Source organism: Nycticebus coucang, chromosome 3 (genome assembly GCF_027406575.1).
Source record: "Nycticebus coucang isolate mNycCou1 chromosome 3, mNycCou1.pri, whole genome shotgun sequence".
NCBI lineage: Eukaryota > Metazoa > Chordata > Mammalia > Primates > Lorisidae > Nycticebus > Nycticebus coucang.
Genome location: NC_069782.1, coordinates 697,723 through 720,973, shown reverse-complemented (window position 1 = coordinate 720,973; position 23,251 = coordinate 697,723). Strand labels below are relative to the sequence as shown.

At 53.0% G+C, this 23,251-nt stretch overlaps 3 protein-coding genes across 10 annotated transcripts in view; 1 reads left to right on the top strand and 2 right to left on the bottom strand.

Annotated features, from left to right (window-relative positions):
* Window positions 1-625, bottom strand: part of TTLL8 (tubulin tyrosine ligase like 8) — a 52,629-nt gene extending 52,004 nt beyond the window's left edge. Inside the window, exon 1 of the mRNA XM_053584663.1 lies at window positions 470-625. Within this exon, the coding sequence (XP_053440638.1) occupies window positions 470-533 (64 nt within the window). The 5' untranslated portion in view covers window positions 534-625. The remainder of the gene's footprint in view (window positions 1-469) is intronic.
* A 243-nt stretch (window positions 626-868) lies between these two features.
* LOC128581952 (spidroin-1-like) lies at window positions 869-2,142 on the top strand. 2 transcript variants are annotated; one of them, XM_053585356.1, is made up of 3 exons: window positions 869-1,371; window positions 1,665-1,736; window positions 2,011-2,142. In XM_053585356.1, exons 1-3 carry the CDS (start codon window positions 940-942, stop codon window positions 2,035-2,037), a joined length of 531 nt encoding a protein of 176 aa, XP_053441331.1. In that variant the 5' UTR covers window positions 869-939; the 3' UTR covers window positions 2,038-2,142. The 2 variants fall into 2 exon arrangements, with proteins under 2 accessions (XP_053441331.1, XP_053441330.1); XM_053585355.1 differs by having other exon boundaries at window positions 869-1,736.
* A 143-nt stretch (window positions 2,143-2,285) lies between these two features.
* On the bottom strand, window positions 2,286-17,958 carry MLC1 (modulator of VRAC current 1). 7 transcript variants are annotated; one of them, XM_053585350.1, is made up of 13 exons: window positions 17,915-17,958; window positions 17,597-17,662; window positions 17,312-17,495; window positions 16,287-16,376; window positions 15,007-15,060; window positions 14,637-14,738; window positions 12,471-12,572; window positions 12,087-12,158; window positions 9,793-9,909; window positions 8,531-8,587; window positions 7,767-7,889; window positions 4,998-5,162; window positions 2,290-4,294 (listed from the first exon to the last, which is right to left on the bottom strand). In XM_053585350.1, exons 3-13 carry the CDS (start codon window positions 17,489-17,491, stop codon window positions 4,220-4,222), a joined length of 1,137 nt encoding a protein of 378 aa, XP_053441325.1. In that variant the 5' UTR covers window positions 17,492-17,495; window positions 17,597-17,662; window positions 17,915-17,958; the 3' UTR covers window positions 2,290-4,219. The 7 variants fall into 7 exon arrangements, with proteins under 7 accessions (XP_053441326.1, XP_053441327.1, XP_053441328.1 ...); XM_053585349.1 differs by having other exon boundaries at window positions 17,811-17,952; XM_053585351.1 differs by having other exon boundaries at window positions 2,286-4,294; window positions 4,998-5,159; window positions 17,597-17,952.
* Between the last annotated feature and the right edge of the window lie 5,293 nt (window positions 17,959-23,251).

Genomic DNA, 23,251 nt, shown 5'->3' with positions numbered 1-23,251 from the left:
CCCAGACAGCAAGAAAACACCAGTTTCTGGGGTAAACCAGGAGGAACTCCAACCAGTAAACTGCCTGGTGGAATCTTCTAGAACTAAATGTGCCCCCAGCAATTTTACACTCTGTGCCTGACCAAGGACGAAGAGGGGGATTTATGAAGACTGGGGCGGGGCCGGGTGGGGGCGCCACAGCACCATCAGGAGCCCCCACAGCAGCATGCTGAGTTGTCCACATTCTCAGCAGGGTGCAGGAGCGGTGGGAGACCCCCCCCCACACACACACACACAGCTCCCTACAGGGCCTCACACCCTGTGCAGCCCCAGACATGGCCCTGTATGTAGCCCTGGAGGGCCCTGCACAGGGCGCCCGCATTCTGAAAACTCTCCCCCTGCCTGTGTCTAGGTACAGCTGACCAATTAGAACAGCGCATCTGAACTCCACTGGGTCTAAGCCAGTGGACAGGACGTGGGTGATACGGACTATTTTCTTCTCTCCTGTCTCCATCCGATGAAGCAGACGAGAGCCTCTTCCTGCCTGGCTCCATGCTTGCTTCCAGCAGCTCAGCCTTCCTGCCTCTGGGCCCTGGAGGAGAGAACTGGTTAGGAGGACAGCCAGGGAGCAGGCCAAGAGTCTGAAGTCCTGATTGGGGGGTAGGGCTGGGGCTGGGGTACAGGCCTGAGTTGGGGACCGGTTGAGGCTGGGGGATAGCTCTGGGTTGGGGGCAGGTCTGCAGTTAAGGGACAGGTCTGGGATGGGGGGTCTGTATTTGGGGGATAGATCTGGTGTTTGGAGCAGGTCTGGGGTTACAGGTCTGAGGCGCAGGGAAATGGGCAGCTCTAGTGTGCCAAGGAGAGCGGAGGGCAGGCGTGAGGAGGGGAGAAGGCGCAGTTCTGAGCGGGGCAGTCCGGGGTTCTGAGGGCGCGGGTGGGGGAGGGGATCATGCCCGGGATATGGACCGGCCTGGGTTCCGAGCGCTGGGCGGGGCGGTGCTCACCCGGGACCCGCCCGGTGGTTGGCGCGGCGCCCTCGCGACCCACCGCGCCACCTGGTGTCTTGCGGTTGCCCGGGACAACGGGCCTGGGTGGCACTATGCATTGTGCAGCCCCCGGGAGCGGGCAGCGGGGCTGGGGGCGCGCGGCAAGGCGGCCTGCCCGGGGCGTGGGGCTTCGTGGGCGCGCGGGCGGTGGCCGGGGGCGGCCAGCGCTGCTGCGGCGGCGGGGGCGACGCGGGCGGCGCGCGGGGGGCGCGGGCCGGGATTGGCCACAGTCCACGGCGCTCGGTCTGGGCCAGGGTTCCGGGGAAAGTCCCAGGCAGCGATCCGAGAGACCGGGGCCGAGGCAGGGGCCGCAGCGCGGGACCGCGCGGGCCATGGCGTCGCAGAGGTAGGGGGTCCGCGTGTGGCTTCGCCCCCCCGGCCCCGCCCCCGCGGCTGTCAGGGTCACAGACCCGCCCTGGCTCTCCACCTCACCCCCCGAAGTCACAAAGGAGGCACAGGTCACACCCGCCCCGTCGTCCCCAGCTCCGCCCCCCCTTCCCAGCTGCTGGTGAAGGCAGGGATGGGGCCGGGTCTGGGGGTTGTGCCTAGCGTCCCCTCCGGGGTCGGGTGTTCTAAGCCCACCACCGCGTGGGCGCGGTCAGGATTGTCCAACCCCCGGACCTGGACTGTTTGCAACAGCTGTCCCGCCTCTGGTCTGGCACCTGCATTGCTCCAGAAAGACACCCCCTCCATTCTGCGCCTTCACGCATGGTAACTTTGTAAAACCTTATTATTAACTTTCCAAAACCTTCTCTTATTTGGTTTAAAATCCACTTTATTTTCCATTTACCTTCCCAAGATATCCCCCCAACCCCGTGTGGTGTCTTTCCTGCCTTCACTCAGGAAAGCCATGGGGCTCTTGCCTGCTCCCCCTACTCTACCCCTGGGGCTACATAAATGAAGAACAAATACAGGGGTGGTGCTGCCCCCCCACCCCCCCATGTTCTACTTCCCTTTTTATCATGCCTTTTTTTTTTTTTTTGAGACTGTCTCACTGGGTTTCCCTCAGTAGAGTGCCATGGCGGCATTGCTCACATCAACCTCAAACTCCTCAGCTCAAGTGATTGGTCTCAGCCTCCCAAGTAGCTGGGACTACAGATGCCCACCACAACACCTGACTATTTTTAGAGATGAAGTCTTGCTCAAGCAGACCACCCATCTTGGCCTGCCAGAGTGCTAGGATTACAGGCGTGAGCCACCGCGCCCATCCTTCATGCCCATCTTGAGACCAGCATTGAATAGGCCATAGGCCACATTTACATGTTAGTGTTTATTGTTCAAAGGGTAAACTGCATCAAACAAAAGCATAAATTGAAAGAGACTATTTTTTAAACTCTAAAATAGTAAAGTACGAGCCAGGATTAACAGCCCAGGTGCCTGATTTTGGCTGTAGAACTTGAACTCTCTTTTCCCCACCCCCAACCCCAGAACACTGTCAGCCCCGCAGTAGTCCCTGTACTCCACTCCTGCCCAGCAGCTGGGGAAGGGAGAGGCCTCCCACCTCAGAGGTGCAGGAAGGCAGAGGCTGCCTAGCCTGAGCACAAAGGGCCTGCACTTGTGTGGGTGAGTGTGGTGGTCCTGTCTGGGGATTGCCTGGCCAGCCCCTGGCTTTTTCCTGACTCCTGGAGCTTCCTTGGAGGGCAGGTCCCATCTCCAGATGTCTTGCTGTGTTCCCCATTCCTAAAGTTTGATGCCAAGGGGCCCAGAGGCATCCAGAGTCAGTCCTGCTCAGAGATGAGACACCTGGGAGGCTCCTGTGCAGGCCCACCTGCCCCCATCCAGCCTTCGTCTCTGGGGCTGAGACTACTGAGTTTTTGACCCTAGCAGCCTCAGGCCACAAAGAACATCCCCACTGGCCCCTGGGGAACCAGTTAGTACACCCCAAGTTAGGAAAAAGCAAAAAGCCTCTCCCTTAATGCTGCTGTTTATGCCCTCATACCAGAAGAAAAGATACAAAACCAGTTTGAGGAGTAGCCTTGTGCATGAAAGGACTGGCCAGAAAAATAATCAGTAAAACCATTAGCAACAGTCCCAGTTTTATAAGTGCCCCCGACTCTCTGTGGCTTTACTGGTGTCTGGCCAATTGGGAGAACCTGGACGTCCCTGCGGAGTGAGGAGATGGCATACTAACCCGCTCTTGGCCATGATTTCAATCGAAGCCAAGGTTATTCTCGCACCCAAGCTGTCCTTGCAGCCCAGCAGGTGGGCAGTGACCACTCAGGCTGTGCAGAGAGCATGTAAGTGCCCCCAAGACCCCAAAGCTGCAGTGATGTAGAATGTCCCTGGGCCAGGCCAGACCTCGGGTGAGTGAGGGGGAAGCCATGGCACCTATTGGGAGGTGACATGGTCAGAGATGCACAGCAATGACCCCATGAGGACTCCAAGTTCTGACCAGGGTCACCTTGCATTTTGAGTAAGGGGAGTAACTATGGGAGTAACTCGCCTAGATACCTCGGCCAGCATGACTGTGTCACAGTGACACAGTCAAGCCAGTTTCCAAAGCCTTGGACCTGGCCATGCCCCAAAGAACTCTGAACTGACCGTGGTCGAGTGAAGCTGCACATTGGATATGACTACATCTGGGGACATGCACAAGGATTTCAGCAGAAAGGACAGAGACTCAGGATGTAGATTTCACATACGAAGAGCAGTGGCAGCAAGCTGAGGTGGGAGGAGAGGCCCTGTGACACCCGCCACAGGAGAGAAGTGCACAGCTGCATCCCCCCCACATCAGGAGGCCAACCTCTGCCATGGGCTCGTCCAGGGAAGAGTCTGGAATGGGTGGGATCCAAGCCAGGCTGAGTACAACACAGGGCACAGGGAGAGCTGACACAGGAGGCTGAGAGGTCTCTCGTCTACCCAAATACCTGACTCTGGCCCAAGCCAAGCCATGAGACGGGTGGGGAACCATGCTGGAGCATGTAGGTATGGGCTCTGGCAGGCAGGACCAAAGCCTTTCCTCAGCCCCAGGAGCCCTGGGCCACTTGGGAAGTGCTGACCTGACTGACCAGGCTAGGCACAAAGGAGTCAGCCGTGTGTTCTAAACTACATAAGACGTGAGGACACCACCGCATAGCCCCATCTGCCCGTGCGGCAGTTGTGTTAGAAGGTAGCAGCCCAAGGGCAGTTAACGTCTATGCGCAGTGACCCACTGGGCCAGGCCCACACTGTGACTCAGTTTCCCCATGCTGCAGTCACTGGGCCATCTGCACCACCACAGCTCGCCAGGCTTTCTCCTTGTCAAACTCCTTCAGGGGGCTTCTGGCTACCTGTGACCAAGACAAGAAAGCTGTTGTTTCACCAGGCCATATACACACTGCCCAACCACCAGCAGCAATGGGCATTCTCCTAGTTTAGAAGTTTGAATGTGTAAGAAGAGGAAATGATGCCCTGGACCTCTGGGAAAAGAGACAAAGGCCTGCCCACTGTCAAGTCACCCATGCCCTCACACAGGACCCTCAGATGGCTCTCTGCAGCGGGGAGCCTGGTCCTAACTCAGCCCATGCCCAAGGGGAGCAGGTGCTGATGGCTGAGGAAGAGGACAGTGAGGCAGAGGTGACCAGATGCCCCCAGACGCAAGGGCACCATGCACCCCAGAGCCTGCTGGCCAGAGGTCACTGACACTCTGGGGAACTCATGTAGTAGGCTGGGGGGTGCCCCCTCCCCTGCACAGCTTGGCATCCTCACCAGGGGTTAGGGAGGCAGCTTTGGTGATGGGGGAACCCCCAAGTCCTATGTTTGTAAGAGCAAAACTGAAAGCATTAAGTCCACAATGTTTTCCAGAAATGGGTTTGGGTTTGTGTGGTTGTCTTCTTAGGAAACAGATTAAAAGCAAATTTTACTTCTAGATTTTTTTGTGGGGTTTAGAAAACCCACAGTGGTGTGACAAGCCCTGAAGGGTGCCAGCAAGGCAGCCATGCCCCATGGCTTCTCAGGGCAGGCTCCAGGGAGCAAGACTGGGCGACCACGCACCTCCCCGGCCGGGTGCTCCTGCGGGTCAGTCTGGGCATCCCAGCACGTGCCCTGCAGCCTGGCACTGATCTTGAAGCTCACGCACTGGATGGCAGTGCCGGTGTTGAGACTCGCCTGCAGCAGCAGCAGCAGCATCAGCAGCAGCAGCAGCAGGTCATAGGACTGCTGTGGGCAGAGCAGGCCGTGAGCTGGGGCCCAGGAGTGACCCCAGGCTGCGAGCCCTGTGGCCAGCTCTGGATGCTGGTGTCCACATCTCCCCACCCACTTCTGCCCCAGCAACCACAAGGGTCAGTGAGTGAACCAGCAAAGGCACTGGTGGCCACCCAAGGGCGGGCATATGAGACAGAGGAACTAAACTTTCCAGCTCTGTGTCAGTGGTAAACACGCTGCGGAGGCTGACAGCTCTGGAGGGCCCTGAGCAGACGGAGAGTGGGGCAGGGGTCCCAGGCAGTGGGGCTCAGGCCACCAGCAGACACACTGAGCACCAGCTGCTGGAGAGGAAGGGGCTGAGTAGCACACGGGCCAGAGGGAGCACCAAAGAGGGCAGGAGCAGGTGCAGGGGCCCTGCTGGGAGGATGGAAGAGCCGAGAGGTTCTCTGTGGCCTGAGACCCGTGGTTCAGAGCATCCTCGAGGCACCCCCGCCCTCCATGCGCCATGTGAGGATTTCACCAGTGTTGGCTCAGGAGTATAAAGCAACTAAATGTTGACACAAAAAGCCCAGCACTCATCCAGTGTCAAGGTGGTGCCAATAAAAACAACCTTGCCACTCTCTAGAGCACACATGTTGATTCTAAAATTCATACAAAAAATACAAGCTGGGTAAATTCTGAAAAGAAAAGCAATTAACAATGGGGCACTTAGTCCTATTGGAATAGTATTAAAGCAAGTCATAAAACCTCTATCAACAGGACAGGGTTGGGCCTGGGCAGGCGGCCAGAATGAGGGACAGACAACCACAGGAAGTACAGAGACAGACCCAAACAAGGCAGAAATGTGTGTGACCAAAACTGGAAGCACATGTACCAGCCTTTCTAACAATTGCTTAAAATCCAGAAGCAATTAAGGACAAGATAGATCAATTTAGCTGTGTAAAAACAAAACAGCTTTCACATGACAAAAATCATGACAAACGGAATGAAAAACTGGCAGGCTGAGGCCACTATTTTTGCACATCCCATTGTGGGGGGTGGGGCTGGTCTCCCAGATGCTAGCAGAACTCCCAAAAGCCCAGGAGAAAATGTGCCAAAGACAGCAGAGTTTTCTGGAAAAGAAATGCAAGTGGCCTGAAGCATAGAGATCCTCAGCACCCTGGGGTCAGATGTGCTCTCAGGGTGTCACAAAAGCTCCAGGAGACCCCCCCTCTTAGCAGGCAAAGGGAAGGCAGTGCTGTCACCACTGGCAGGAGGGGAAATGGGGTGTTTTCAATATGCTGATGTTATACAAAGTAAATGCATCTGCCCTCCTGGCCCACAGTCCCTCTCCCTACCCATGGGCTCACAGTCAAGTGTGCACTCTTGCAGCTCATCAAGGCGTCATTCCCAACAGCAGACGCTGGGAATAACACAGCTCCCATGACCAGAACAGGCTGGGCGACACAGCTCCCATCCCAAGGATGGGCTGGGCTGCTGGGCTGCTGAGCAGGGGCAATGAAAAAACACAGAAGAGCTCTGGGCCATGCATACTGAGGAAACCCCTGGATAAATTACCAAGTTTTTAAAAAAGAGCACAGAACAGTGATTATAGTGTGCAGCCCATCTTGCAAGAAAGGAAGGAAAATAATGATAGTATGGTGCCCGTAAGAGCAGGTAGGCTGTGGACCACAGTGTGAGCCCACCTCTTATATAGCCTTGGTTTTATATATTCAAACATACCATAAAAATCCTAAAACGCCCAAGCCTTATGGAGAAAATTATGTGATGCTATTGAGACTCTAGAGAAGTCCTATTTAGAAACATATTCAAACTTGGAAAGGCTCAAAGTCATAGTTACGAGTCTCTTCAGATTTATCTGTAAACGTAATGCAATTCCAGGCTCAGTGCCCGTAGCACAGTGGTTACGGCACCTACCACATGAACCAAGGCTGGAGGGTTCAAACCCGTCCTGGGCCAGCTAAATAACAATGACAACTGCAACACAACAACAATAGAAAAAAAAAATAGCCAGGTGGTAGGGCAGACACCTGTAGTTCCAGCTACTTGAGAGGCTGAGGCGAGAGAATCACTTGAGCCCAAGAGTTTAAGGCTACTGTGAGCTGTGACACCACAGCACTCTATCGAGGGTGACATAAGGAGACTCTGTCTCAAAAAAAAAAAAAAAAGAAAGAAAGAAAGAATGCAATTCCAGGAGAAATCCCAACAGAGCATCTTATAAAACTTGACAGAATCTGAAAAGTGTGTGGTGCCAAAGGAGAGAGAAAACCGGAGATCCAAGCTGTGGAAACGGCAGAAAAGCAGGGCAACTGGTGCAGACCCAGGCAGTGGGGCCAAACAGGTAGTGGCGTCAAACAGGCTGGCCAGGGACAGGGTAGTGTCACTTCACCACCCACGCAAGGTGAGCAGGTGAGATCCAACCTCCAGCTCCACTAAGTCCAGCTCCACCCAGAGCAGATGGGGCAAAGTCAACCTCATAGACCAGTGCCCACCTGGCCCGGCCACTGCCTAGGGTGCGGCCCATGTTCCCCAGGAGATGCAGCCCAGGTCCTCCCTAAGATGTGTGTTGACGACACAGTGGCCCCGTGTTTCTAGAGAGTTTTAAAATAAAATACATACTTTTATGGCTGGTGGGTAATCTGTGAAAGTCTCCACGATCCTCATCACGCTGAAGGACAAGTACCCAGAGGCTGTGGACAGCAGCGGGGCCGTGAGGCTGGTCACAGCGATCAGCACCTCCACCTGGTCAGAGAGCAGAGTACAGGTGTTGCCAGCCCTGGCCTGCACCTCCAGGGAGGAGGGCTCAGCCACACCTGCCCACGGCTGGAGTCACATGGCGCTGGGTTCTGTGTGCGGCTCTGCTGAAACTCTCCCTGTTAAGTCACAGCAGAGCATCACATAAGGTTTTTTAAATGGATGCACAATTCTCCTCTCTCGAAAATAGTACTTTTCTGTGGACCCCTGTCCAGGGCTCTGACCTCCCTGAAATCTTCCTGGATTATGGAGCAATGGCCCTGTCAAGCCTCAGAAATAGGCTGAACAGGCCCAGGTATCTGGGCCACAGTGCACTGGGGCCCCTGGCTTAATGGCAGTTGTAAAGAAACAATGTGTCACTCTCTTGGAATTGTCTCCCCTCTCTGTTGCTTGATCACAAGGAGCTCTAATTATCACACAAAATGTTCATCCCTGCTTTTTTCACAGACAGGGCAGCCTGTGGTCAGTGGAGCCCTTGGACAGTCCTGCCACTGGGTGGCGGGTGCCAGCCTCAGCCAGGGCCCTCCTCCCAGCTCTTGCTGCCTGGTCCCCACAGGTAGTGATGACATGGGCCATGGAGGGGGCAGCCCATTGGGTCCCTGGTACCCAGGGAACAGAACCTCACCTACCAGACACCTGCTGGGACACTCTGCTGTCACATGACTAGCAATGGCACTTGGAAAACACTAAGAGAAAAGAAAAAAGAAACATTTTAGAAGTCATGGTCCAAGAAGTCCAGCTCCAAATGAATGCTCTACCATATCTGAGATAGACCTGAGGGATTGGGCTGCTTTGGGCAGCAGAGGTGTCCTCTTGAAGGGGTGGGCTAGTAATAAATGCTGAGCCCTTTACTAACTGACAGACCTCTGTCAGCCAAGGGGGACCCCAAAAACACCTTAAAACTAAGTTCCCAGTGGTGATGGGATGGGAGGGAGACAGTACACCTACACGTGTGTGACTTCCCTTCATGAACACGCAGGGCTCCTACAGCCCCTGAGTGTACACGTATGTGCCGCCACTCAGCGTAAAGTCCTAACCCTCCGTCTCCTCTTTAACACACAGACCTGGCTCTTCCTGGGCTTGGATCCCAGCTGGCTGGAATAGCAGCCTGCAGGCTGTTGCCCTCTGAAAAATAAAGCTCTTACCCAAAGCACACACCGGTTACCTGTCTTAGTTAAAAGAGGCTCTGTGTGCTTTTCTTTGGCCATCTGTGTAAATTTTCAGGCCTATAGAAACACTATAAGAACAGTGTGATGGGCACCGAGGACCCCAGGACCACCGAATACTGACCTCTGGCTCCACACCTAGACCCTGAGCATGGGCTGAGCCCCAGGACACACCAGTCACCTTGGCCCCTGCCACTCCCATCAAGGGACATTTCCGAGCACAGGCCTGTCTGCTGGGTGGGAGCTGCCACTTTGGGGTTGGGCCCTGGGAGCTTTGGAGGCTGAGGTGCCAGCTGCCAGGGCTGATGGCCGCCCTCCCAGCCCAGCAGCTCCATGACCTCATGACCCGCTGTATCTCCCAGTAATGATTTCACCCATCCACACCCATAGAGGGGACTGCTGCACCCTGGGTAGTGGTAACAGGCCCTGGCCCTGCCACAAGGAGGGCTGCACCTGCTAGGCGGTCAGAGTGAAGGCACCAGGCAGGGACTGGCCTGGGCAGTGAGCAGAAGGTGGGTCAGCTCCAGGCCTTGGATGCTTCCTCGCTTCCACAATCCAGGTCCTTGGCCTCTCTGGCCATTTCTCAGCCTGGGCAGTGAGGAACCTCTCCTGGTGCTTCAGTCCCAATGCACCAAACTGGGTTCCCAGACCTGCCCTGCCGGATCTGAGGCCACTGGCCCCAGGCCTGGCCAGGCAGACCAGGAAGGCGGCCAGGGTGTACTCACAGCCACTAAGATCCAAAAGAATGTCACCGAGAGGTGGGGGCCCGAGACTGTGTCATCCAGGTTCAAAGCAATGATCCCTCCAAGGATGGCGGAGACACCTGCGATCACCTCAACGACCTGGAGGATGACAAGGGACAGCATTTCCTCAGTGGTGAATTGAGAGGGTCTATGCCCCTCCCAGGAAGTGAGGGTGCCCCCAGATGCCCTGGGGCACAGCACACAGCCACGGAGTCCCCAGGAGCAGGGTGTGCTAGGGGGCATCCCTGGCTCAAGGACAGCAGTGGCTTCCTGGTGAGGTGTTGCTGAAGTAGGGATCTCCTTCAAGTCATCTTCTCTACAGACTTGAAGGCGTTTGTCTGACAGGTGGGGCACCTAAAGCCCCGGGCATTCCCCCACAGGAGACTGGAAAAGAAGCAAATGCCCCAAACCCCACACACAAAAAATATTGAAATTAGAGGGAAAAGGAAGGAAGAAGCTTTGACCGGCTCAAAAGAAGGGCGGGTGTGGGAGGAAGCACAGAAAAAAATCTCCAGGGAAAAAGGAAAACAATAAAATTGGCAAAAATAAATATAAACAGCCATGAGGAGCAGCCGTGAGGTCCGAGTGCAGGGCCAAGACCAGGAAAGCCTGGCACCAGGGGGCGAGGGGCCAGTGTCGGGGGGACATTTGTGCATTTGGGATACCCAGGGATGGACTCCAGATGGACAGATGCAACTGAATTCCCACCTGAGGGACCATGACCACAGAACACAAAACCCTAGAATCAGAAGCCACCACAAAGGATGGTAACTGGGCCACAGCAGGTAGGGGGCTGTTAATGCTCAGGGGAGGCTGGAACCTGGAATCCTCTTCCACGAAAAGTTATTTAAGAAGGAGAGGAAACTAGGTGGTGCCTGTGGCTCAAGGAGTAGGGCACCAGCCCTGTATACTGGAGGTGGCAGGTTCACACCCGGCCCCGGCCAAAAAAAAAAATGGTGCAGTATTTGAAAGAATGAGAGGAAACCAGCAAAAACTTGAGAAGCCTATCAAAACTACACTCTCTCAAGAAATGTCTAAAGGAAAGAAAAAAATACAAAAGAAACAGGAGGGAAAGTGTTGGGAACAAAAATCACTTGGGCGAAGCAAACTGGAAGTTGTTTGATTTGGGAGTCAAGAAGCGTAATGGCCCAAACATCACAAGCAGGTGGTAGGCCAGGAACCGAGAGTGGAGTGGGGTAGGAGGGGAGGAAGGCCAGACTAGGGATGGGAGGCAGGCCAGGGATGGGGGGGCAGGCCAGGGACAGGGGGTACGCCAGGGATGGGGGGGCAGGCCAGGGACAGGGGGTAGGCCAGGGACGGGAGGCAGGCCAGGGACGGCGGGGGGCAGGCCAGGGACGGCAGGGGGCAGGCCAGGGACGGGGAGGGGCAGGCCAGGGACGGGGGGGGCAGGCCAGGGACAGGGGGCAGGCCAGGGTCGGGAGGCAGGCCAGGGAGCAGGGGCAGACACTGCCCTGTGAAGATGTCACTCGGCTCATCAGCAGGCAGGTTACAATATTAAGGACAACCTCTTAAAAAATATTGAAATTAGAGGGAAAAGGAAGGAAAAAGCTTTGGCTCAAAAGAAGGGTGGGTATGGGAGGAAGCACAGAAAAAAATCTCCAGGGAAAAAGGAAAACAGTAAAAATGGCAAAAATAAATATAAATAAGTCACTGATCCCTCTCCAAGTGAACAGACTAAATTTAAATGGCTAAAGAGAGAGAATGACATTTTAGATAAACAAAAAGCAGTTATACACTGTCTGTAGCAAACATACCCACACATGAGAACAAGAAAAGTCGAAGGGGAGATAGAGAAAGGCATATCAGGCAAACATGAACCAGAGGGTCCCTGGTGTCCCTCAACCTATTAATACACATTTCAGAGAGATGGCGCGACTAAAGGTAAGGAGGCTGCAGCTCTGACTGGTGGGAGAGTGGCCCCGTAATCTGTCCTCAGACTGGGACACCAAGAACAAGAGAAGATGGATTCCTTGGGGACACTCCATGTGAGACTATCTACAACAGTATCAAGCCCCACTCCTAAAAACTAAAGAACACTGGCGCCTTTTAAGATAAGGTGCTTTGTCATTAGCAATTCTGATAAACAGACTGAGAAGCCCTCACAGATGAGCCACAACACCACGTGCAGTCCACACGGCCACACCTTAGTCATCTCGAAAAATAAACATGATGATTTAACCCAGCCTCAACCCCCACCTCAATAAGATAAAATGAGAAGAAGAGTAAAAAATAAAGAAAAGGAGCATTTTCCTTACTGAATAGGATTTTAGGACCCGAGCTGGAAACCTCACTTCCTCCAAGATGTTGGAGCTATTAGAGATGGAGCCCTGAGGAGAAACAGAACATCATCACACCAGCAGCAACCCAGCTTCTGCTGCTCATGTCCAGCCGTCATGGGCAGAAGACGAGGCTGGCCTGCCTTTTCTGAAACGTGACCAACTCAGTGTCCTCAGTAGACGTCAGGTTGAGGGAAAAGCTCAAACACAAACATTTTCCTTACATATATTAGCAGATATTTCTCCTGGTGATGCTATTGAGGACAAGTTAGGGAAAGAGTGGTGAAGCGTCTTGCCATTGCCTCCTTGAGGCTGCCCTGCAGAGGGGCAGTGACGTTCCTTGGGGGACATTTCCACACCCACCTTCTTTTTCTTGCAGAATTCCTCACTGGACCGAGCAGAGATGATCACAGTGGCTGCCATGAAGAGCTCCAGCAGGAGCAGCAGGATGAGGTTGAAGTTAATCTGAGGAAGAAACATGCCCTTCAGCCCCACCTTGCTCACTGGCTCCTGACAGATGCTCTCCCAGACTGGCCTATATAAAGCTGGAGACCTTGCTCAGCCACTTTTTCCGTCAAAGGCCAGATAGGAGGTGTTGTGAGGCACACACGATTTCTATTTCCATCTTTATGTTCCTTTGGTTTTTTAAATCACTGTTCACTCGAATCCTATACAAAAATAGGCTGAGGTCTGGACTTGGCCCTTGGGCTGTAGTCTGCCAATCCCTGATCTAGAACTTTCTTGTTCCCACAAAAACCTGTACGCAAATGTCCATTGAGTTCCACGCATGCTTCCCAAAAACTGAAAACACAAGTTTTTTTTTTTTTGGGGGGGTAGTGATGGAACTTTTCTGGATCTTGACTGTACTGCAGTTACATAAATCTGTACATGGATTAATATTTGTAGAACTCTGTGTTTTAAAAAGTCAAATTAACCGTATGATAACTTATAAATTTTAAAAAGAATGCAGAATGATAGTACAATTAACAATAGAGCCTCAAAATACATAAAGTAATAACTAACAGAACCACAGGGGAAAGTGGAGAAACCCACAGCAAACCCAGACATTGGAGACCCAGGCCCACTTCACCCATGAGTCTCTGTTCACTGCCCTGGGGGCCATGCTGCTGGCACCACCCAGCAGCAGAGAGTGGAACTGTGACCCAGCGCAGCCCACAGAGAGCCCAGCAAGGATCCCGTCCACCAGGCTCCCCTTGTGGATGAGCTGAACCGAGGAAAGACTGCTTCATGCATGCACAAAAGCAGCTGCCATACCAAAGGTCTACGTGAATTTGTGTTTCTGAAATAAAAAACTCACAGCAAACCAGACCTTCAACCAAACTTTTTTTCTTTTTTTTTTTTTGCAGAGACAGAGTCTCAGAGTGCCATGATGTCACAGGACTCACAGCAACCTGCAGCTCTTGAGCTTTCACGATTCTCTTGCCTCAGCCTCCCGAGCAGCTGGGACTACAGGCGCCCGCCACAACGTCCAGCTATTTTTTGGTTGCAGTTCAGCTGGGGCTGGGTTTGAACCGGCCACCCTCATTATATGGGGCCGGCGCCCTACTCACTGAGCCACAGGCACCACCCTCAACCAAACATTTTAACGTGGCCAAAGTTACATATCAAAAAGTGGATGGAGACTCTTTCTGGATATTTCAGGAAGACTAGGAATAAGCTAGGGACATCCTGAACACAACACTGTTTGAGACAGTCCAGGATCTTGGCTACAGTTGTAAAGAAAAAAAGAAAAGATTGAGACAGAAAGTGTGCTGAGTGTTTCACACAAAGCAGGAGGCTTTTTCTGAGGTATCTCTGATCAGGTCCTGGTTTGATATGGAATTTTTCTCTTTTGGTGTCATTTAAATAACATTTTCCCATCTTTCTTAGAGGTGCATAAGATTACTATGCCTTATAATCGATAGCATCACAGATTTGATGAAATACGCTATTATGTGACTGCTAATTTTTAAGAACTGTTTCAAAAATATTGCGTATCGGGTGGCACCTGTGGCTCAGTGAGTAGGGCGCCAGCCCCATATACTGAGGGTGGCCGGTTCAAACCCAGCCCCTGCTGAACTGCAACCAAAAAATAGCCGGTCATTGTGGAGGGTGCCTGTAGTCCCAGCTGCTCGGGAGGCTGAGGCAGGAGAATCACGGAAGCCCAAGATCTAGAGGTTGCTGTGAGTCCTGTGACATCATGGCACTCTACCGAAGGCGGTAAAGTGAGACTCTGTCTCTACAAAAAAAAAAAAAATAAATAAATAAATAAAAATATTGCGTATCAATAAATTTACCCACCAGAATCAATTAAAAGAGTCCAATACAGACAATTCTTTTCTTCAGTAGCATCAATAAAACTCTCAAATCTGTCTAACTGGAGAGCTATGATAAATAAACCTTCACATGCTTATGACTGGACAAACGACACTTACGGGCATGGGGGGTGAGGGGGCGGCCAGCCACAACTGGTATCAGCTGGAAGACACAGGTAGGGAACCCACCAAGGTCTGCAGGACAACCACTCACGTTTACGGCTGACGGGTTCAGGACTAGCTTGCATCCAAACCATATCAGACATGTAGTGGTCACAGCAAACGTGGAAACAAACAGTATCTGAAAGTTGGGAATCTGAAAAACAAGGCAGAAGGGGTTTTGCTTCTTTGAATAACTAAAGAAATAAACAGTAACATCACACCAAACTAACTTTTAGTCCTTCACTGAAAGTCCTCAAGCTTGTGACAGGTAAGAATCAGAGCAGCCTTGTCCACCCCTCTTGCAGGCAGGAAGCTCTACAGGCTGTGGGGCACTCCTGGCACCCCTGGATGCCACCTGGATGTGGGCTGTGCGGGGGCCACCACCCTGAGCACAGGAGCTGGAGGGAGGAGGCTGCACTCACCACGTTGACTTTCCTCCTGGAGGCTGCAAAGCTCACAAGCGCAGAGGGGATGCACTGCAAAGAGACCAGTGCCCTGAGCCTGCAGGCAGACCACAACCAAGACATTTCCCAAGGGATTCAAATCACTTTGTCAAAACAAGAGTTGCCCATCCACTCAAGGCAAGGGGCTCACTTAACGTAAAAAGGCCCCGAATGCTCCAAAATAATTTATTCTGGGAAAAGTTTTAACATGTCTGATGAGCTAAAAAAGATGTTTGATAATGAATACTATCCTAGCCAGACACGCTTCTGACTCCAGAATGTAAGTCTCAGATGGTCTCAGCTGAGAATTGCACAAAGGAAGAGGAATTGATGGACAAGGTGTTATCAGGGAGGACTCCACTGTGGCCTAAGGCAGAGGCAGGGCCAGCCAGTCTGTGGTGGACCCCAGCCCCTGAGGCTGGTGGCTGGAGCTGTCTGAGGCCTGGGTGTGACTCAGGTGTGGGTCGTGGCCCTCAAGGTTGTGAAAGAAGGGGGCCTTGGGCCAGGGTGAGCAGGGCTGGCTTGGGAGGCTGGGTGTGCTGCTCCAGGGAAGACAAAAGCCCTAAGGGAAGGTCCCTGAGAGCTGGGCAGGGAGGGTGTCACATTCCCTTGAGGAGTTTTGTCCTGAGGGAGCAGAGACCCAGAAACCCGGGACACCGAGTGGGGCACAGGGTTAAGGAAAGCTTGTATATGTTTTGTTTTTGAGACCTTTGGGGATACAGCCATCAACCATGGGCTTGGAGGTGGGGCCAGAAGCCCATGGGGGTGGGAAGGCCAAGGCAGGCCTATGCTATCCTTGGAAGCGGAGCTCCCTGACAACACACACACAAAACCCCAGGAGACAAGTGCTCTGTACTCAAGACGGCTGAACCCCTGGGAGGCAGAGAGCAGGGAGGGCTGGGGTACAGGTCAGCTGTCTCTGCTTTCCTTTTCTCTCTTCTCACTGTCTCTGTCTCTGCAGAGACAGCTGACCTTTGCAGGTGCTCACAGCATAGGACCTCCGGAGGACGTGGGGTACAGCCCCAAACCTGCAGCAGGGTTCCACCAGCCCCCAGGCCCACTGGAGCGGGACTTGGCTGTGAGTACTATTTCCTGCCCTGGATCCTAAGGGGCAAGACTCAGACCTGCTTCATCAGTAACTGTCAAGAGCAGTAAATCCTGTTTGAAGCCAAAGTCACACGAAAAGATTTTGAATGAGGAACAAGTGACAGAAACCAATGCGCTTGGGCACGGACAACCAGCTGCGGACCACTGCTTACAGAGCCTGCGGCACAGCGCAAGTAATCCATCTCGGAAGGGAACACATTCCCCAGGTAGAGTGAGAAGCCCGAAGTCACCAGGAGGCAGCTCTGCAAAAAGGCAATGCAATTTCAGGTCAAAATGCAGCTCTGTCTTGGACACGAGGGGAACGGCCAACCCTTGGGCTCCAGTGACTGACCAGCATCCCCAGTACCACTGTCCCTGCACCCAGATCCTGCCAGACCCAGGCTTCTCCTGCAGGATGGACACACCCTAGAAATGGACCCAATGTCACAGCATGGGTCCCACCTTGTTATTTGGGGGAGAGAAGGGGCCTGTCAATACTTAAAGCAGGAAACAGTACCTCTCCCCAGAAGATACCCCACCTGCCTCTCTCCAGGAAACACCCCACCCTAGAAGTGCGATTTCAGGTGCCTCAGGATCCCCCACCAGTTTCCAACATGTAGCCTGTGGCCTCTACACTAGTAAGCCAAGCCAACACCTAGAAAAGGACTGTTTGAGTCAGGGCTATAGGCCCAGGGCTTCTGTGGGTGAAGGGCCTGGCAGGAGGCAGGGCTCTGGGCCCTGTGCACACTTGGGCAGAAATGACTCTTGACTATCTAGCAGTCACATGTATGACAGGAAATGTCCCAAGGCCCCAGGGAAGGCCCCCAGATGCTCAGGCTGCTTGCCCACCTGGCCTGCTCCCTTGGCCCTGCCGTCCATCCCCTCCCTGTGGGCCTTTTGCAGGAATCATGGCCTGGTTCACAATCCTGTGCACTCAGCATGGCCCCTAGACTGTTCCTCCCTGGGGGGACTCAGCCACAGCCTGGAGGCCAGCTCGGGGCAGGTGCCACAGATACTCAGGAATTGAGGAAAACAATTCAGAGAACATGGGAAGTATACAGGCCAGCATTCAGAGCTCTGCAGCAACAGGGCTGGTCAGATAGCACCCCTTCCCGCCACACCTGGAAGGGTGCCCATGCCAAGGGACCCTTGGGGGCTCTGTGGCTGGCCCTCAGAGGGAGCAGGCTGGGCTACTCACCCCCATAAGCATGGAGAAGACCCCTGCTTTGTCACTGGGGCATAGGGGCACTCTCTTCGGCAGCTGAAGGTCGTGAGGCTCCGAGTCTGTGCTGTAGCCCGTAGGGTGTGGCCGTTCCCGTTCCAGCGTGGGCATCCGGTCATAGGCCAGCTCCTCCCTGAATGGTTCCTCCCGCGTCATGGCTCTGGGGGACAGATGATCATTACACTGTCACCACTGTGTCACCAGCTATTTATGGAATTATGATTGCCTTTGATCATTCTGAAAAAACTTCAATTAAAATACCGCAAGTGATTTTCAAGAAATCCTTTCTTAATGAAGATACAGTGCTCCTACTGAAGCTCCACAGATCTGGGGGGAGAAAATAAGCGCTTAATTCTAAAAGTGAATGAAATCACTTTCATTGTAAAACAAACCTCAACGTTCTGGATTCAGGGCAAAATTTTAGGCTGTAAATCCAGCTTCATTGATCTGGTCCTGTGGGTACAAAGCTGTTCACCAGCAGCGTCGTCTATGAGCCCAGGATGCTGTGGACTCAGCAACATTCAGCTCCGGTGGTAACTGATGCAGAGACTGAAAAACGGCTCTGGTCCCAGTGCTTACCTCTCCTGCTTTCTGGTGCTGGGAGCTCTGGGCGAGGGGTTTCCAGCAAGAACTATTCACAGATGGAACAAAAGCTCAGTAAAATCATGCTTAGGCCAGGAGGAGCAGGACTGTTCCCTGAATTTCAATGAGGAGATGAATTGAGTGGATCCTGGAAACGCTCCGCGTTGGTTGTTTTTCGAGGTGGTTGTGTAACTACTGGGCCAGAATGGCCTTAACCCAACTAGGAAAGGAAGGGGCCACCGGGCCCCACTCAACACGGGTGCTGGGTGCAGGATGGGTCAGAAGAAACACAAGTAGGACAGGACCCACAAGCACAGAATCCTGGCAACAAGTAACTTCCCAGCAAGGTCTCCCACATCTCTTCAAGCAGCCTTCCTCTCTCCCCCGAGAAAACAGAGTGGAAACTCCTTCACAAGGCCACATAAACATGCTCACACTCGACTTGGCTAGTGGGACCACTGCCTGGCTTAGGATTCTGCCTGGGCCGTTCCCTAGGGCAGCCCCGATGGCTGGCAAGCACAGTCTCTGCACATTTTATTTCTGCTCAGCAAGTGAAGAAAAAGGACATGAATGTGTTTCACCCAGAGACACTAGCTCCCTGATGGCTTTGTGTACACTATAGAAAGGCCTGAACCAGCGTGTTCTGAAAAATAAGCTCCTCAGACCACAAACCCACATAAACCTTGAGCAGAGCATCAGGTTTCAAATCATGGTCCCGTGATTTTTTGTCTTAGTTTCAATCAAGCCAGAAAGATTAGAAATAATTTTCAGGGCGGCGCCTGTAGCTCCGGGGTAAGGTAAGCCACATACACGGAGGCTGATGGGTTTGATCCTGGCCTGGGCCAGCTAAACAACAATGACAACTATAACAAAAAAATAGCCAGAAGTTGTGGCAGGTGCCTATAGTCCCAGCTACTTGGGAGGCTGAGGCAAGAGAATCGCTTAAGCCTAAGAGTTTGAGGTTGCTGTGAGCTGTGATGTCACGGCACTCTACCAAGGGCAACATAGTGAGACTCTGTCTCAAAAAAAAAAAAAAAAAAAAAAAGAGGGCAGCGCCTGTGGCTCAAAGGAGTAGGGCACTGGCCCCATATGCCGGAGGTGGTGGGTTCAAACCCAGCCCTCGCCAAAAACTGCAAAAAATAAAGAAAAAAAAAAGAAAAGAAAAGAAAAAATTTTCAGAAACTATAACCACGAAGCCAAGAACTATTTTGAGTGAATGAGAAACCTCCCAAACTTCTTTACTGTCTTTTACAGCTATAAATGGAATTAGTGGGGATTGGCCTGATCAGATTAAATCCTTTTGTGTTACTTTTTGTTTAGAAAAAAGTTACAAGATTTCGCCATTTCTATGCCTTTCAAAAGTTGCTCTCTACTAAGAAATGCAAAATACTGCCTTGAATCACAGGTTGCAGAGCAAACCCCTCTGGCTCCCTGAGAAATGCTTCCCTGTTTCTGTTGGCAACAGTGTTAATAGTTTCTAGAACAAGTCCTGTTCTCACATTCTATCTTCAAACAAATTAGTGTTCTTAAAAGGTACTTCCTTCCTCTTTGCCTGTCAGGCCCCACACACACTTCCACATCTATGCAGCCATTCAGCAAATATTTATGTAGTGAATAGAGTGGGCCACGTGTATTCGCATCCAGTGAGAGCAGGAGCACACAGGAGAGAGAAATGAGCCATGGGCAGCGTTTTCCATTTTCCCCAATAAGGACAGGGGTGGGGGAGAGAATAGGGGCTGCTGTCTACAGAGTCAGGGCAGGCCTCAGCAGGAGGGAGGCATCTGAGCAACAGTTGTGCAGAAGGCAAGGAGGGGAGTCTGGCAGAGCAGAGCAAAGGCCACAGGTAGGAGGCAGGGCAGGCCAAGTCTGCAGGAGAGTGGGTGCGGGTCACACAAGGTGGGTGCAGTGGGTCACCCAGGTACCAGATACCTGTGGACATGGATGTTAACTAAAAGACAATTAACGAGCTTTATGCTTTGGAGAAGTGACACTTTATATCTCATAAAGGGCAGCAGCTTACTGGGAGGCCATCCCTACAGATTGGGAAGATGAGCCCTGGTGTTGCCAAGAAGAGACAAAAGGAACAGGACGGTACACCAAGCGGTGATCAAATATACACAGTCAACAAGCTATAGGAGTCATGAATGTTCATAAAAGAAAGTTGCATGGGTACAGCTGTGTGGCCTCTCCCACCCTGCCATGGCTGGGAACATGGTTTTATGGTGTTTCTGTGGTCCCCTTGGCCAAAAGGGTTCTGTTCAGTTAGCCAAGGGCTTAGGATTTTATTTCTAGTTCACAGGGAACTGCACGACTCTGAGATGGATCTATTGGAGGGGCCAGGCATAGCAGCATCTGGGCAGGTGGGGGCCAGAGGGCATGTGGGCTGAGTCTGGTCTGAGTGAGGGTGGAGGCAGGAGGGTCAGGTAGTGGGAGGATTTAGAGCAAGGGTTGTGAGTTTCATTGTAAGCTTAAAGAGGCTGAGATGCTGTGGGACACCCACGTGATTCTGCTGAGGAGTCCAGAATCCAAGGAGCAGCTCTGGCTAGTGCAGGTCAGGGCTGGTCCTGCAGGAGTAACTGCCAATGCAGATGGCCACTGTGGGAAGCCCAAGCCGGTCAGCCCTCACATGGGCTCTGTTTACTGACAATGTCTCCTCCCAATACACCACGTATGTCACCAGAAGTGAGACCAGGTGAAGACTCAGTGGTCTTCAACTGTCAGGGAATGAGTTGCTCTCCCTGTCTCTCAGGAAAGAATTTTACTACCCTGTGCATGTGGAGACAGACAAGGCCCAGCCTGCCACATAAACTGCAAGGTCTGGCCCAGTAAATAACAAAATTGGAATCAAAACTGAAGTTCCCCACCCCAGCCAACAACAACAGAATACACATAGTTCACAAGACAAATCATCCAAACTTTATTCTCTGACCAGGACAAAATTAAATTAGAAATCAGAACAGAAAATTATCTGGAAAATGACCAAATACTTAGAAATCTCTGAATAATATATCAAAGAACAGTCCCATGAATCAAAGAAATCACAAGTTAGAAAGTGAGTGAATGTGAAGTCAAATTTTGTAGGATGCAGTGAAATCAAAGTTTAAAGACAAATTTATAGTTTTTAAAATGCTTAAAAGTAGGAGAAAGTTTCAAACTTATCTAATTTTCGAACTTAAGCTTAAAGAAAAAACAAACAGAAATTAAGCCCCCCAAACTGCAGTGAGAAATAAAGAACAGAAATTATTGCAATAGTGAAAAACAACAGAGAAAAAACAATAAAACCAAGAGGTAGTTTTTTAACATGGTGGATAAAAACGACAAATCTATGTGAAACTTAGTAAATGTAGAATGTAAATGTCTTAACACAATAACTAAGAAAATGCCAGGAAGGCTATGTTAACCAGTGTGATGAAAATGTGTCAAACGGTCTATAAAACCAGTGTATGGTGCCCCATGATCGCATTTGTGTACACAACTATGATTTAATAATAAAAAAAAAAACAAAGACAAAAAAATTACAAATCTTAGGCTGATCAAGAATGAGGGGGATGATTTAAATCACCCAGGTTAGGAATGAAAGATGCTCACCGTGTAGGCCTTACAGACTTGAAAAGGACAATAAGGAAATACCATGAGCAACTTTAGGCCTATTTGACACATTGGGTAAAACGCACAAAGTCCTCAAGAGACAAGTTAGCAAAACTGTCCTAGGCGGCCGTGTCCACGGGCGAGGGCTCCGGGGGCGCTTCGCGTCGCACCGACGCCTGGACCAGCCCCTCAGCGCAGGGCAGGTTGGATCCCCGATGTCGGACCTTCCTCAGCAAGAGTGGGGAGCCCCGCGCAGCCCGCCCCGAGGCACAAACCGAGGCGACAAGCAACGTCCACCCGCTCAAGGTCCGCCGCCAAACAATGCGATGTGCAGAGAGGGGTGAGTGTCCCGGGGACAGCGGAGCTGGTTCGCCGACATCTGAAAACCAAGCAGCCTTGTCCACCCCATTAACAGGCCGGACTGTAAACTGCCTGCAAGAGCCCCACAGCAAATCTCACACGGGGCGCGAAGCCAAAGCGGGGTGGGAGGGCTGGGGAGAAAAAGGAGGAACTGCAACTTCAGGGGCTTCCCACAAAGCACAGCGCAGGGAATCCCCACCCGCCGCGTCAGGACGTCAGAACGCCCCATTGACGTCACGCCGACCTGGCGCCTCGCTTCTCTCACATCTTAACAGCAGCCAACCGCCAATCTCTAGCCGCTAACCGTCGCGGCAAGCGCTGGGATCCCTTAGCGCGGCGGCGGGAAGGCGCAGGCGCAGACGCCACAACCCTATTGGCTGAAGGCGGAGGGAAGAGACGCGGGCCGCGTGCGCGTGGCGTGGTGACATCCTACGCGTCCTGTGCGGGCGGCAGGGCCGAGGCAGCGGGTCATGTTGCGCCTCGCGGCCAAGCTGGTGGCCTTCTTCTGGAGGAAGGCGGACCCCCCCGACGAGGACGCCGGGAGGCAGAAGCAGGAGCTCGCGGAAGGTGCCGCGGGGCGTGGGGGGCGCGGGCGCGGCGCAGGTTAGGAGGTGCGGCGCCCCGCCCTGCGGAACCCCGGGCGTTCCTCAGGCGTCCTCAGGTTCTGCGGAGGCCTTGGTCCGGTGGGGGGCGGGCGAGGCGGGGCGAGCGGAGTCGGGGAGCGGGCGTGGCCTCGCCTTGGGCCGCGGGCAGGTCTCCCGGATGTGTCTTGCGCACGCGGATGTTTGAAGTGAGGCTGCAGCGTGGTCTCCACGCACCTGCCATTGCGCGGCGCTTGAGTGAGGCGTGTGCTCCGTGAAACATGCCTGTGTCCGGTCGCTAACGCTAAGGAACATTCCTTCCTGACCCACTCTCTCCCTCGCCCAGCGCGGCGTGGACAGGCTTCCTAACTGTTGCAGGAAGAGAACGGGTTAGGCCTTGCTCTGTGGCTGCGAGGCCGGGGCTCCTGCCCGCCTTCTGGGGCGCCTGCTGTGTGCCCTGGGTTCCTCTGGTCTGCTCCAGCCTGAATCCCTGGCGAGCCTCTTTGGCCTCGACACTGGCACAACTGGTGACCTGGGTAGGATGGTGTGGGCCAGCGCAGGGTCTCCTAAACCTGGAGAGGCCGAGAGGGACACCTGCCATGACCGCGTGATGCGCGGATACTGGGCATTGTCCACCCGGGCGCCCCCCAGGAGTGGCCCAATGCGGATGGAGCCGCACACAGTGGGTCGCATGGAGACGGTCCCCAAGTGGTGGGCAAGGCTTCTGGGAAAAAAAAAAAAAAAAAAACACCGCACTGCTGCAAGGCCGAGCCCGCTATTTTTTTTTTTTTTCACAATATACCTT